The sequence below is a fragment of the Phaethon aethereus genome (genome assembly GCF_964289735.1).
Source record: "Phaethon aethereus genome assembly, chromosome: 4".
NCBI classification, from domain to species: Eukaryota; Metazoa; Chordata; class Aves; order Phaethontiformes; family Phaethontidae; genus Phaethon; species Phaethon aethereus.
The window spans coordinates 75792382-75805804 of NC_138578.1; the positions used below are offsets into that span (position 1 = coordinate 75792382).

At 53.8% G+C, this 13423-nt stretch overlaps 1 protein-coding gene across 1 annotated transcript in view; it reads right to left on the minus strand.

Annotated features, from left to right (window-relative positions):
- Positions 1–7463: 7463 nt before the first annotated feature.
- Positions 7464–13423, minus strand: part of NAT8L (N-acetyltransferase 8 like) — a 31213-nt gene continuing 25253 nt past the window's right edge. Inside the window, exon 3 of the mRNA XM_081998983.1 lies at positions 7464–9062. Within this exon, the coding sequence (XP_081855109.1) occupies positions 8695–9062 (368 nt within the window). The 3' untranslated portion in view covers positions 7464–8694. The remainder of the gene's footprint in view (positions 9063–13423) is intronic.

The following is a 13423-nucleotide window of genomic DNA, read 5'->3' on the forward strand; positions in this document are numbered from 1 at the left end:
CCCCCACAAATTTTTTATCCAAAATTTATTTTAATTTTTTAAATTTTTTATCCAAAACAAGCCCCCGTGAAGTGGAAGGAAAGGAGGCCAGGACAAGCATGCGTGGCCTCTAAGTGGAGAGTCTGAGCCCAATCACCGGTTAACTGGGGTGCTTTGAGGCACACGGCACACCCACCGCAACAGCTCCTAAAACTAACACAGCTGCTGCTGCCACTTCGCTGTTATTTCACTAAAGCAGTTTTGGGATGGGGGGTTTTTTGGCAGCTTTGGTATAAAACGTAGCTTCTGCACGTGAGCGAAGACGCAGCTGAATCCCCCCCGAACCCCCCCAAAGCCACCACACATCGCTATCAGTCCCAGAGGGGTCTTACACCCCCCTCCGAGCCAGATAAGCGCATCTGGGGAGAGCAGACAAGCGACGGGGGCCGGGCCCGCTCTGCGAAGGCATCAACCTCACGCCCCGCGCCGCTGCGCGCCGCCCAGCCCGGTAACCCTGCACGGCCCAACGCCTCGGCCCGCGCCGCCGGGAGCGCGGCAGCACCCAGCGCCCTTGCTGGGGGTGCTGCCTGGGCCGTTTCAGCGGCCAGCGGTCTATTCCAATCGTACCTCATCGGACCGAAGGCTGGAGCCCCATCTCCCCGCCCCACACCGGAGGTCAGTGCTTCCCCGCCGCACAGGGATGCTCGAGAGGTGGGTCAGAAAGGGCCTCGTGCAGGTCTAACACACCAACTGCGGGGAACGGCCCGTTTGTGCTCATTTTTAGCTAACGCAGAGGTGTAGGGAAGAGAAAGGGGCGTGTGAGGATCGGGGAACCACCACAGATACACCTCCAACACGAAAACGTCCTCACCGATACCACTCACTCTATCGCTCCGGGCCCTTGCTGGTAGAAAAAACAGGCACCACGGGGCTTTGTAAGGTCCTCTGCGCCAACGGGACATTCCTCGGGGCCACCTCCGACCTCGGGTGGGATTTTGGGTGCAAGTGCTCAACCGGCAAATGGAGGCACGTGGCCCCAGGCAGATGTGTGCCTGGGGGCAGGGTCCCACCGCGGGGCAGCACCAGCAACGCAACCACCAGGGCTGGCTCCACCTTTACTGTAGGCAGCTCCAAGGACACCGACGCTTCCAAGTGGGTTAGCATTAGTCGGTGAGCTGGAACAGCATGGAAATATAATCCAAGGACACGTATGACACACTCCTATTTATCAATGAAAACAGGAAATTTTTTTTTTTGGTGCTCACCCGTGCTGGACTGGGAGCTGGAGAAGACGGAGGCACTGTCTGCACCGCGGTGTCAGTAACTCAACAGCAATACAGTTTAGGAAAAAAATGACATAAGTTTTAGATTTTATTCATTCGTACATTATTTACAGCAGTTGCTTTCATATTACAATTCTCTTTCATCTTTTCAGTTTTCACTTATAAAAAATTAACCAAATAAACCTTATATAACCAAATTTATCACAGCAGGTCTGGTTAATTTTCACAGTTACAGCGGCCATCAGGAACAGAACTTAAGTACCTACAAGTCATCCACCCAGAGCACCTCGCCCAACCCCACCCCGCTGTCCCTCGAGAGCCGGCCGGTGGAAGATGGAGAGACCGTGCCGTGTCGGGGTGACGCTGCGCAGACCGGAGCTCGCACGCCCGAAGCGCACCGAGGGCCAACTCGCACGCGCCTCAACGCGTCCCGCCACGCTAGAGGCACCGGTTTGTACCGACACGCCTTGACAGTACGCCAACAGCTGACTGCTGCTTCCCTCCATCGGCAAATTCTGTCAGTTTATTCTGTTTTCTGCTACTGTTGAGCCCCAGCAGTGCAGTAGCAGAGTGCCCTGCAGTACGAGACTGCGGCAACGAGCATTTACCTTCCTCTGCGTGACTCTGGCAGCTCTTCCTTGTCTCTGTCTCTCCCACCAGGAACGGTATTTGCAGTAACTCACCCTTAAAACTACGGTTAAAAACCCGCCCTGCATAAGGACTTACAAGGCCGAAGAGCAATTCAGGAGGAGGGATGCTAGACAGGCAAGCTCTCTGCCGAGGTGACGCCCGGTCCCGGAGACCGAGGGCCCTTCCCGGTACTTAATCCTGCTCCCCGGCAGCGCCGACGCCAGTGTGTTCCTAACGCGACCGTCCTCACTCGCTGTCTGCCTCCCTGTGCTCTCCCCGACGTGCTCGTTTGATTTACAGTGGTAATTATTGCTGTTTTGAAATATGTTCGTATTTCTTTGAGGACTTGTAGCCACTTCCCGTTACAAAGCACAGTACATACTATGCTGAACATAGAAAACACAAGACTCATTTCACATCGGTCTTGTACAAGGGTGAAGAGATGCAGAGTAAGAGCCTGTTCGGGGGAATCCAAGTTTCTATTTAGGCATGAGTTGAGCCTGTAACCCATGAACTAAAAAGCCACTGCCTTAGACTTGAGCAGTTCTGGTAAGCAATTTAGCCCCAGTTTGTTCTCTTTTTGTTTTGGGGGGGGTTTTTTCCCAACTGACATTGGACATTTTCCAAATGCATACCGCACATCTGCTCAACACTACCAAAAAAAAAAAAAAAGCTCTTTTTTTTCCTTTACCGCATTTGTCTCAAGAAGACTTTTGCTTTAATAAAATAACACAAGCACACAAACTGCTTAAAGCTAACAGCCCCGCACAATCATAAGTACAATCCACAAAGCAACGGATGCTTTGTTAAACCTAATTATATTTTAAAAAAAAAGCAAATATACATATTACAAGTCAAAAGGACTAAGCTTTAGAGGAAAAGAAATTGAAAACAATGTTAGTTATATGTTCATTACGCTTACATAGCAGTAGCTGCTTCTGCATTCAAATGTGTTACTAGTAAATAAAATTACAGTTGCATTATGTACTTGTTATGCTCTTGGTCTCAGTAAGTCCATCTTCTACTATTTAGATGTTAAAAGCATATTCTCTCCCGCAGCTGATCACTGTGTAGTACAAAGACAGCGCTGAACAGCAATTTTAAACAGTGATCAAACTCCAAATGCTGACTTAGAACTTGTAGTTTTCAATGAGACTGTTTTAACTAAACTCTCTGTCCTTCAAATTATTCTCTTATTTTATTTTCAACGAAAGGTACTCCAAATGACCATTCAGGCAGCAGTTTTTTGGTGGGAGATAAGCATAATCTCTGTGCATAGTTTCTGTTACTGAGGGATGCAAGAGCACTCCCATCTTTTTCCTCAAGATTCTGCGTGGATCTATTTTGAGGGAGAAAAAAAAAAAAGAGAAAATGATCCTTTTGCATTTTAAAGCTTATTTAACAGTTTGCATCCCTTCGTTTTCTTTACGTGGTACAGTATATTCCCCTGCAAGACTCCAGTTAGCGTAGAATTAAAACGTCTTTATTAAACTCTAAATAGAGCACCTACCAACAGCATCACGCTAGCGCTAATGAAACACGGGCTGCTGGCACATTGGAAACGAGATTGTTAATTCCGAGGTGAACCAGAGCTGGTTCCTGCCTTCGTGCGTTGGGCAATTTGGGAAGCCCTGCAGTCAGGCTCTACCCATTTGCACCTCAGCCAGCAAATCTGGCAAATTAAAAGGCAGCAGACCTGCACCACGGGGGGGCACGGTTCAGTGGGCAATGGGCAGCAGCAAGGATGGTGACAAGGTTTTGTAACACCACGGTTCCCTCGGGAATTCTGACCACGGGACATTCTGTTCTCACAGTTGGCCACAGCAAGAAAGACGCCTGATCCCCCCCGGGCCCCGAGCCCTGCTGGCTCCCGCTGCGGGTGTGCGGCACCGGCACCCCGATGGGCACGTCGACCTCCAACAGCCACCTTAGTCCTGCTTCTCCGACCAGGGACTGTTAAATTCAGACGCACGACCTGAAGTGTCATCCTCGCTTCCCATGGGGACGAACGCAGCGGGGAAACGATGGCCCAGGTCCCGGCGCCGGGGACAGACGTCCCCAGCGTCGTTTACCCCCTGCATTTGCTGAAGGGCGATGCCGAAACCTTTCAAGATACAGAGCTGGCCCTAAGAATTTAGGCAAGATTAGGATCTTGCACGTAGCAGAAGAACGACTTGTGCCCTGCGAGCCGTGACGCTGGCCTTGGGGGTGCGACTACCCCCGCAGCATCGCAAACGCTGGTCCTGCTCCTGTGCCCCACGCCACCCCCACTGCGCGTCGCCAACCAGCTCACCCCTGCGGGGCTCCTGCACCGCCGACCGAAGCGCAGAGCATCCCTACGGTCTCCTTAGAGCACCGTTAATCCCGCCTTGCTTCCGACCAGCATCGCTTAAAACAAGCCTGCTTCTCCCTGCCGGGGTTGACTACGCTGCCAGCTCTCTCCTTCCGTGATGGCCAGCCCGAAAAGCCCCGCCGCGGCGGCACCCCGCCGCCACGCGTCACTCCTCCCCGAGCGGGCAGCGCCGTGCGGCAGCCCCGGCCTCCCGGCTGCTCCCCGAGCCGCGGGCAGTGCAGAGCTGGGAGCAGACGGACCGTGCAGGCAAGAGCCCAGCTCCGGACGCTCGGTCCCGTGCGCAGGTACGGCCCACAGCACGCCCGGGGAGGGGGACGGGCTCGCTCAGAAATATCGTCCCACGGGCCGCACAGCAACAGCAAAGTCAGGGACAAGAAGGGCTTCCAGCTGATGGCGACGGCCCAAACTTTCCTGCGGCAAGAAGCGCTGCAAAGGGCATCTCCCAGCAGAGCTGAACTACGGGTGCCTCTTCCAAGCATCTTGCAGGTGCTGCCCGTGCGCCAGGCCCCTCCCGAGCAGTGCCCACTGCGCAGGGCTTAGCAGAAAAAGCCGGAGCATGAAGGAGAGCTGCCAGGCGAGGAAGCTCCATGCTCAGTGCCATCGAAGGGCACGCGGCGCGCGGGCAGTGGGCTGCCGCAACCCACGAGCACAGCAAAGTAAAAGCAGGCACAGCTGGGGGAAGTTCCTTCACATCTCTAACACACCCTCTGCCTAAATCCGAAGCGGTCTTACTAGCCATCATGTTGACCAGCTGAGGCTAAAACCCAAGAGATCCTCCACTCTTCCCCACACTCCAGCTGGAAGCGTCCTTGGAAGGAGAAACCACCACATTAAATCAGGAGCATCCCCTCCCATCTCACACTGATGTGAGTCTCTGCTGCGATTAAGACTCAACAAGCAGCAATAGGATCTCAAGGGGTTTCTGACAGCAAGCAGGTCCAGGTCATGAGCTCTTCCGCTCAGGACCAAACCCACAACCATCTCGTGCTCCCCCACACCCACCCAGCCGCTGAACTGGGATGGGAAGAGTCAGGAGGTGACACCAAAGCCCGGAGGAAGGGGGACGGTCCCAGCGCAAGACTGTGCCGACAATGGCTATCTGGTGCAGGAGAAGCAAGGAGCTCCCCAAGAGGGGCTGCAAAGCCAGTACTGGGGGGCACAACCGACGAGCTGTGGGGTCTTTCCCACGCACTGCTGTTTACACCAGTGCTCCCTGGAAGAGGCAGAGCAGGATCCGCCAAAGGCGGTTCGGCCTCAGCACGTCACCCTGCCAGCTGCACCGTGGGCGAGCCGGCTCCAGCGCCGAGCCTGAGCCATCACATTTAGGGAGACAGCCCGTAAAGGCAGATGGAAGGACAGTAGCACTTGATGCTTTTAAGCCCAAACTTTAATCCTATGCAGAGCAGCTCTGGGTGGGAAAGCAGCAGCGACGCCGGAGGGTCCCGCACCCCCGTCCCGCTGCTGCTACCAGGGGTGCAGCTCTGGCAGCCACACGGGCTTCCCCATTAAAACCAGGGCTGGGACCAGCGGCGTTTCACCCGCCAGCCCTCTCTGTCTTCTGAGCAAAGCAAAACCTGGCGTATATGGCAGCCAGCCCTTCCCTTCAGAAACGAGCTGTCCCGGCTGGAGAGCTGGGAGCAACCAGCTGGATTTTGTCCAAAGAGCCTGGGCACAGAGCAACTGGCAGAAGCGTTAAGGGAAGAAATTTGCTCGGCAGCTGCCGGCCAAGTAGCAACGACTCAATCCTTATCGGTGCATCTCCGGCATCCGGCGTGCCCGGGGAGGGATGCAGACAGCACCCCGAAAGCTGCGTCTTTCCAAAGCACCTTTTTCCCAGGCAACTCAACAGGTATTACTATCAGATACCGTAATATCATCAGTTAAGGTTTACATGTTTTTAAAGAAAATACTGGTAACCTGATGGTACTTCTGCATCTGTGGGATCTGGTGGGATTTATTCCAGGTTTGGCTTTTCTGACAGGATGTGGAGTGTTATTACAAAGGCACAGGTATCAAATAAAACCAGCAACATTCTTTTAATTAATTATCCCAATAAAAAAATTAACGCTCAATTTAGGCTTTACGTATTCCTCCCTTATTAAGAGATTAGTTTTGTGGGTTTTTTTCCCCCCCTCTGGAAAGGTTTTAGTGCAGTGATTATATAGCAACAGAAAAATAAACTAAAAAAGGCACAAACTGTTTTGTGGTTTTTTTTTTCTTTCAACTTTTGCTAACACTTTATATTTGTCTATTTTACTTCGGTTAATAAATCACTGAATGCAGCAAGAAAATATTCTGCCAATTTCTGTACACTATACAAAAACCCCTACCAACAGTACATTATTTCAGCTTCAGGAGAAATGTACAGCATAGAAAGACTTTTAAAAATATAGTGCCCCATACAGAAGTTTTGTTAATTAAACTCACGGTCTTTTGCTACAGTGCCCTTCACCTTCCTCATTTTCCCCCTTATTGCTGGGACACTCGCTGGGTCTCTGCCCCCCCGGCTCCTTACCGGCCAGACCGAGCCCAGCACCGAGCGCAGCACCAGGGTCATGCCAAAAGGCTCCTGCGCCCCGGCGTCGGGTCCACAGCCCCAGCAGGGATGGGGCGAGCCCCCTCCCCACTCATTCAGCGTCGCCAGACACGTCTCAGTGCTGGGAAAGCTTTAGGTCGGAGAGGAAAGGGCAGCGCTCGGTACGAGCGAGGCGCAGGCAGCGTCCCACGCGCGGGTCCGTGCCGCCTGCCCCCCACCGCCGCCCCACGCCGCCTCCCCCACGGGGCTCTCCCACTGACACTTCCGTTGTGTTTGCAAGTGCAAGCGTGGTTAACACGTGCTCTACCCTTTCATCAAGTTCATCGTGATGGGTGTTGGTTCCCTCTCCCCACCTGCATAATACTTCATAAAATAGTAACTTTTTTTTCCACCCAGGAACTAAATTGAAGGGGTTTTCCCTTTAAATGTATTGAGAGCTGGACCCCTCCACCCACCCCAAATTAAGTGCAGCCAGAAATTGTTTTCTTCATACTTCTGACACCACATTTTAAAAATTAAAACCTACCGATCTCTTTTTCCCCCCCCAAGACGTAATTCATGCAAAGTCATTATTTGTTTAAATAAGTTATAAAAGTTGATATCTCAGGCTAGAAGAAGCTGTAGTCTTGGTTATTCTTTAGTTGGCAGGCACTGTACATACATACTGGGTACAGACACATGCCGAATCTGCTTTGCATTGCTTTTTGCATTGTACAATTCACAAATCTGACATCATTAAAGCAGTTAATTACCTTTGATGGAAGGCTGCAGTGAGGCCGTCTACATTTATCAAACAAGCAGCTGGTTAAGATAGTAAGTACGCTCCCCCCCACCCCGGTGCTCCCCAAAATGCTATTATCTGTCACACGTTGCTTCTCTGAAGTGGTTAGATTTGGTGCGCACATTAATGTGCAAATGTGTTGCCATAGGAACTGCAGCCTCCATTACGCCTCAATGACACCATTCAGCAAAAGCCAAAATTAAAAATGACAACAACAAAACCCCCCAACCCTTACAAATAAAATAAAAGACAAACTAATTAAAAAAAACAAACAAAAGGCAGCAAAGAGAAAGTCCAACGCGCATGCGGAGTCTGGCCCAGGACTGCAGGTTACGCGTGGCTACGGAGGAGCGCGGGAGATATTTAGGTTTGATCTTAACTTCACACTATGGTACGACGGGGCTCAGAGTTCAGCCGGTCCGAGTCTGTGCTGGCTTAGGAAGGGGCGGGGGAGAGCGGAGTCGTGGTTACCGGATGCACCCAGGGTCTCTCAGACATTTGGCAGAATGAGGCACATCCAAAAAAACAAAAGTGCAACACCAGTGCCGTGGCGGCGGTGCGATGTGTTTGAGTGCGTGCACGCGCTTTCCTCTTCATGCATTGTAGCAAGCGGGTTGGGGCAGGGGGGTTTGCCCCCTGCCTCTTCTTTGAAAACTATTAACCAGTAAATAACGGTAAGACGAATGCATATTCTACTTACTGGTGCATGAAATACTGAAAACTGCATTCAAGTAATATTTCTGCGCTATCATGAATGCATCACTATGTTATCTTACATTTGGAAGAGGAGAAGACTATGTACACCAGAGCAGTGGAACTATTTTGCAGTTAAGTTTCTGTGCTTTACGGAGGTACCTGGGAAGGAGAGGCCGCCGCTCCGCGCCCCGCCGGGTCGCAGGACTCCCAGCGCCACCACCTACAGCGTGCGAGGAAGGAGCGCTGCTCGGCCGGCCGATCGAGCTGCACGGAGCAAACCAAAAGATGACATGAGGGAACAAAAACTCAACCCAAAATCGGCAAATCAACAGTGACGAGAAATAGAAGGGAAATTTATTATTTTTTGAAGGGGGAGGAGAAGGAGGAGAAAAAAAAAATATTTTTTTTCATTTGGTTAGTTGGGGTTTTTTTTTTTTTATTCTTCCCGCAGCTGCAGGCGGTAGCGGTGGTAGCGGAGCTGGAAAAACATTCTCTCCAGTAAGGAGCGCGTCATCCCCGGCAGGGCATAATGTTCAACGACACCCACGTGCTTGAACCCCAAGGACTCATAGAGCTTGTGGGCTGCCATCTTCACGGCCGTGGTTCCCAGCACGACGGAGGAGTAGTTGTTGAGCATGGCAAACTCCAGCACTTTGCGGCCCAGAGCCTTGGCGATCCCTTTGCCGCGGTAGTTGGAGTCGACGGACATGCGGCGCAGCTCCACCGTGTTGTCCTCCTCGTTGCCCCGCGCCGCCACGATCCCCACCACGTTGCCGTCCAGGACGGCGACCCAGAAGCAGGAGCCTGCGGGAGACAAAGCAGCGCATGTAGCTGCCGGCTGCCTCGGATGGGCAAAACGGGCAAGGCACCCACTTACGAACGTGCTCACGGGAGCTGGGCTTGGGGTCGCACGTGGGGACTAATGACCTCCACAAATAAGGACTGAACTTTCTTTTCCCCTGACACTGTGAAAGGAATGTTGTTTTCTAGAGGACAAGGCACAGGAAAGTCGCTAGGAACCAAAATGTAAGGTCCCCAGGGAGCAAGCATGACCGCACATCTGGCTGCCATCACAGACGGGTAATGGTCCCCAGCCCCGGGCAGAACTACGGTCTGCAGAGCTCCCACGGGGCTGGCCGCACGCGGGCAGGGAGCCCACGGAGGAGAAGCACAGGGTGGTGCACAAAGCATCCTTGGTGTTTGGGGAGGGCAGGATCCGACCCAGATGGCAGCAAGGGGAAGGTGAGGCTGAGCTCCTTTCCCTGGTGCGGTGGCAAGAGGCAGGGAGCCAGCGCGGAGCAGGATGAGAACAGGAGCCCCTGTGCCAGGGCACAGCAGACAGGGCTGGGACACGGGGAGGTGGCAGAGCCTCCCTCGCTCTGGGAAACCTGTGTGTGCCATGGCCAGACACCCAGCCATGGTCCCAACGTCTTGCTGGGACTCATAGGGACGTTGCTTTTTGGGTGCATTGTATCCTGAGGGCTCAGGGCTCTCAGGGAAAGGGGCAAAGCCACCCAGCCCTGGGCACCCAGGCACCGGTGCAGCCATTTCCCCTCCTCAAATCTCAACACCTGCCCACGACTGCAAATAGCATGCAGCAGAGCATGGGAAACACTCTGGAAGAGAGACGCCACGGGAAAGGCAATCCAGCGCAGAGAAATTGCTGCAAGCCCCCAGGAGCAGAGGAAGACCGTCCCTCTTCCCCAGGGACACCCAGCCCTCGGCCAGCACCCAACGCTTGTTCACAGCCACGACCACAGCCTTGCCAGATGAGCAGGGCTGGCCGTGGCGCCCGTGGGAAGCTGGAGAGCCGTGAGCGCTGCTCCACGCACGCGGGGACAGCACGAGGACCTGGCCTCCCTGCAGCATCCTCCTGCCAGCCCCTTCTCCAACCCACAGGGCCTGGCTTGGATCCGACCTCCCCCCGTGCACATCTGGATATGCGAGAGCATCCTCCTCTTGCGGACTTCAGGGGCTCAGTGCAGGACTTGCCCAAGACCCTCTCAAACAGAAAATCCAAACTGGCCAGCAAGATGAGAAACTAGAATCACAAAAGCCAGCGAAGCACGAACAGGGGAAAATACCATATACACGCCCCAGAAAGAGCATCTCCTGTGCACAGCCAAGATCAGGCTCCTCCACCCCTTTTTCCCCTGCAGTTTGGGGTGCTCATGGCCAGACCCCCCCCTTGCTTTGGAGCTGCTGCCCTGCTTGGTGGACGCAAGAGCATCTCATGAGCTGCAAACGTGGTGCTCAAGCAATTCTGGCCAAAACCATGTGGAGTTCCAGTGAGCAAAAGCAGCCCATCCTTGTGCCCTGGCAGCAGTCAGCTGGCAGTGCGGCTCCAGGAACGAGGACGCAGCTTAAAAAACAGGCTGCGCTTTTGGGGGGTCAGCACCACCGCTCTGCAGTGGGGCTGAAGGCTAGGCAGGGCCGATGCTGCCTTCAAGAGGCCGAAGCAAAATCCAGCTAATCAAAGCTCAGCAGCCTGAAGAGCACCCAGTTGGGCTCAGGGCAAGCACCCCAGGGTCTCAAGTGCTCCGACCACAGCCCTAGTTATGAAGATCAAATAAAACGACCTCGCTAGAGAGAGGTACCGATATCATCCCATCCCACTGCTCATAACAGCCAACAAACATTCAAGCCGATGCAATTAAAAACTGCTGTAACTCTGGCGTATCACAGCACCACTTGGCTAGGACCTAAAGGTCCCCAGCAAGGGGACCTAAAAAAACCCCAAACCCAAATGAAATTCAAGTAACAAATTACTCGGCTCTTCACTAAAGATCTTTACTTCACAGGAAAAGCGTCTTGAATTCAACTGAAGAGACCGATACTGTCACCACAGAGCAACTGCGACCTTAGCTTGGATACTCCGTAATTAACACCCAGGAAAGCCACTATTCCATTACGGCAGCTAACGAGAAGCACTGACAGGTCTCTTGCCAAGAAGGAAAGCGCTGACTTTCAGTGCCCAGGAGGAACATGGCTTCATCCGGAGGAAGAGGATCCCATCACAGGAGAAACCCCTGCCGCAGGCAGCAGCCTTCTTCCCCAGTGGCAGAAGAAAACCTGGCTTGGGCAGCAGCTCCACCTTTATCATCAATGCTGCCAACTGCCCCAACCCAATGCATGACACGTCTCTAAGGATTGGCATTAAACAGCCTGGGTGGGTGCTCAGGGATGCATGGCACCGCTCCCCCTGAAAAATGGGGCAGCAGGGGAGATGGATAAGGCAACTTGGAGTCCTTCGTTACCGGAGAAAAGCAAAGCACAGGGCGGCGGGAGGTGCCTTCCCGGCTGCTGCCTGCAGGACAAATGCACCTTGCGACTCAGCGAAGCCATTGAAGATGGCCGAGTTCTTCCGCACTTCCCGGCGGAACAGCCCAGCTGCCGAGGAAAAGCCAGGTAAAAATGAAGCGCGTGGAACCAGCCTGGCTTCAGCCCCGCACACCGGGCTCGTTCCCACCTTCAGAGCGACGCGCAGCTCCAGCGACGCTCGCTTTTGCTCCTACTGCAAGTCATTATGCTGTCGCTATCTAGGTCGACGGCTAATTTTTAAAACACGGGGACCCATCTTGACCCATTTATCACCAGCAGTTAAGATGTCTCTCCTCCACTGCTGCACTGGCAGCGTGACTTGTTCCCCTGCATTCACCTGCATCTCAAAACGTAATTTATTCAGACACAAGCCCAGAAGACGACCTACAAGCGCCGAAACCCAGCAGCCGCCTTCCCCCCAAATACAAGTCGCAGGGCTGAGAGCTCACCGCTCTCTGCTCCGCAGCCTTGGTTTTACACCGCTCATCCCGCGGTGGCTCTGCCCAACACACCCCCACAGCCCACCCATCGCGCCTCTGGCCGCACGGCAAGCGCACCACGGGGCTGTAGTGATCCTCGCCCCTAACAAGCACAGCCACCAATTTTGGCTGCCGTGGCACAGCCCAAAATGGGGATTGGTGAGTCCTGCCATGTCCAGGGAGAAGAGATGAGAAACAACTCCTGGGGATGCTCCCCCGGGCACACACGGTGCCGGCCCCGGCACCCCGCTGGGTCCTGAGGCAGCCCCAAAAAGTGCCAGAATGCGGCCAGCGGCGGGTGCCCAGCGAGCCGCAGCCGGTGGCACAGCCACTACGTCCTTGCCACCCAGCCCGACATGCGCAACTCCTCCTGGAGCTGCTTCTTCAGCAAGTCTGTCTCGTTTTCCTCAAACCAGAGATACCAGCCCAGGTTCCCCTCGGCCCCAGGTTATGCGATTGCTTCCCTGATTGCTTCCCACTTTCATTCCTGACTTTTCCTTCTTAATAAGCAGCTCTCCTCTGTGCCCACCAAGCCTAAGAGGCTGCTAAAGCTCACTCAGCAACAACTTCCCACATCTGTAAAATGGCACATTCCTAGTATTTTTGAGTCTCCTGCCTATTTAAAACCCAAACCTGTACATGCCCACCATGGCAGAGCCCACACGGCCCTTCACACCCCCAGCCCGCCCCGACCGCCCCCAGGACGGAGGCCGTACCCTCACACCCATCCATCCTGGCGGGGACCGGCCCACTTGCAAACCCACACTCCTTGTTAGTTTTTACTTACAGCTTTAAAGCTTAATTATAATGATTTGGAGTTCAACATGAAAAGGAATAGTATCTGGCACATCTCCCAGTGTGTGTTGTGCACGCAACGCTTATAATTAGCAGCAGACAGGACACATCTGCTCAAACAATGCAAGCTGTGTGCGGCTCTCGTCTACACCAGCGCCATTAATCCCCAAGACTTTTACCCTGCCACCTACCTTGTGTCTGCATCTGCTCTGAGGATCACCAGTGGCCAGATTCCTCAGCCTGCTAAAGGCACCTCAACTTTCCAAAGGTGGCTACAAGCCCAGGCACAGCTTTCACCCGTGGGGTTGTCAAATCCCTCCTCCAGGCAGCTGCAGCCCATTCAGATGGGGATTTGCTGCCGAAAGCTGTTTTGGGGTCCCACCACGTGCTGCTGCCCTTGGGCTGAGATTTTCTCTCCCCCGAGCAAACCCTCCAGTTTCAGAGCAGGAACGCCAAAGGTCCCCAGTTTGCTCTTTACCTAAACTCAGCAAGTTTCCAGCAATCCTAGCCAGCTGCAGCTCCTCACCATACCCACTCCTCCTCTGGAGCGGGCTGAAGCACCCTGGGGAA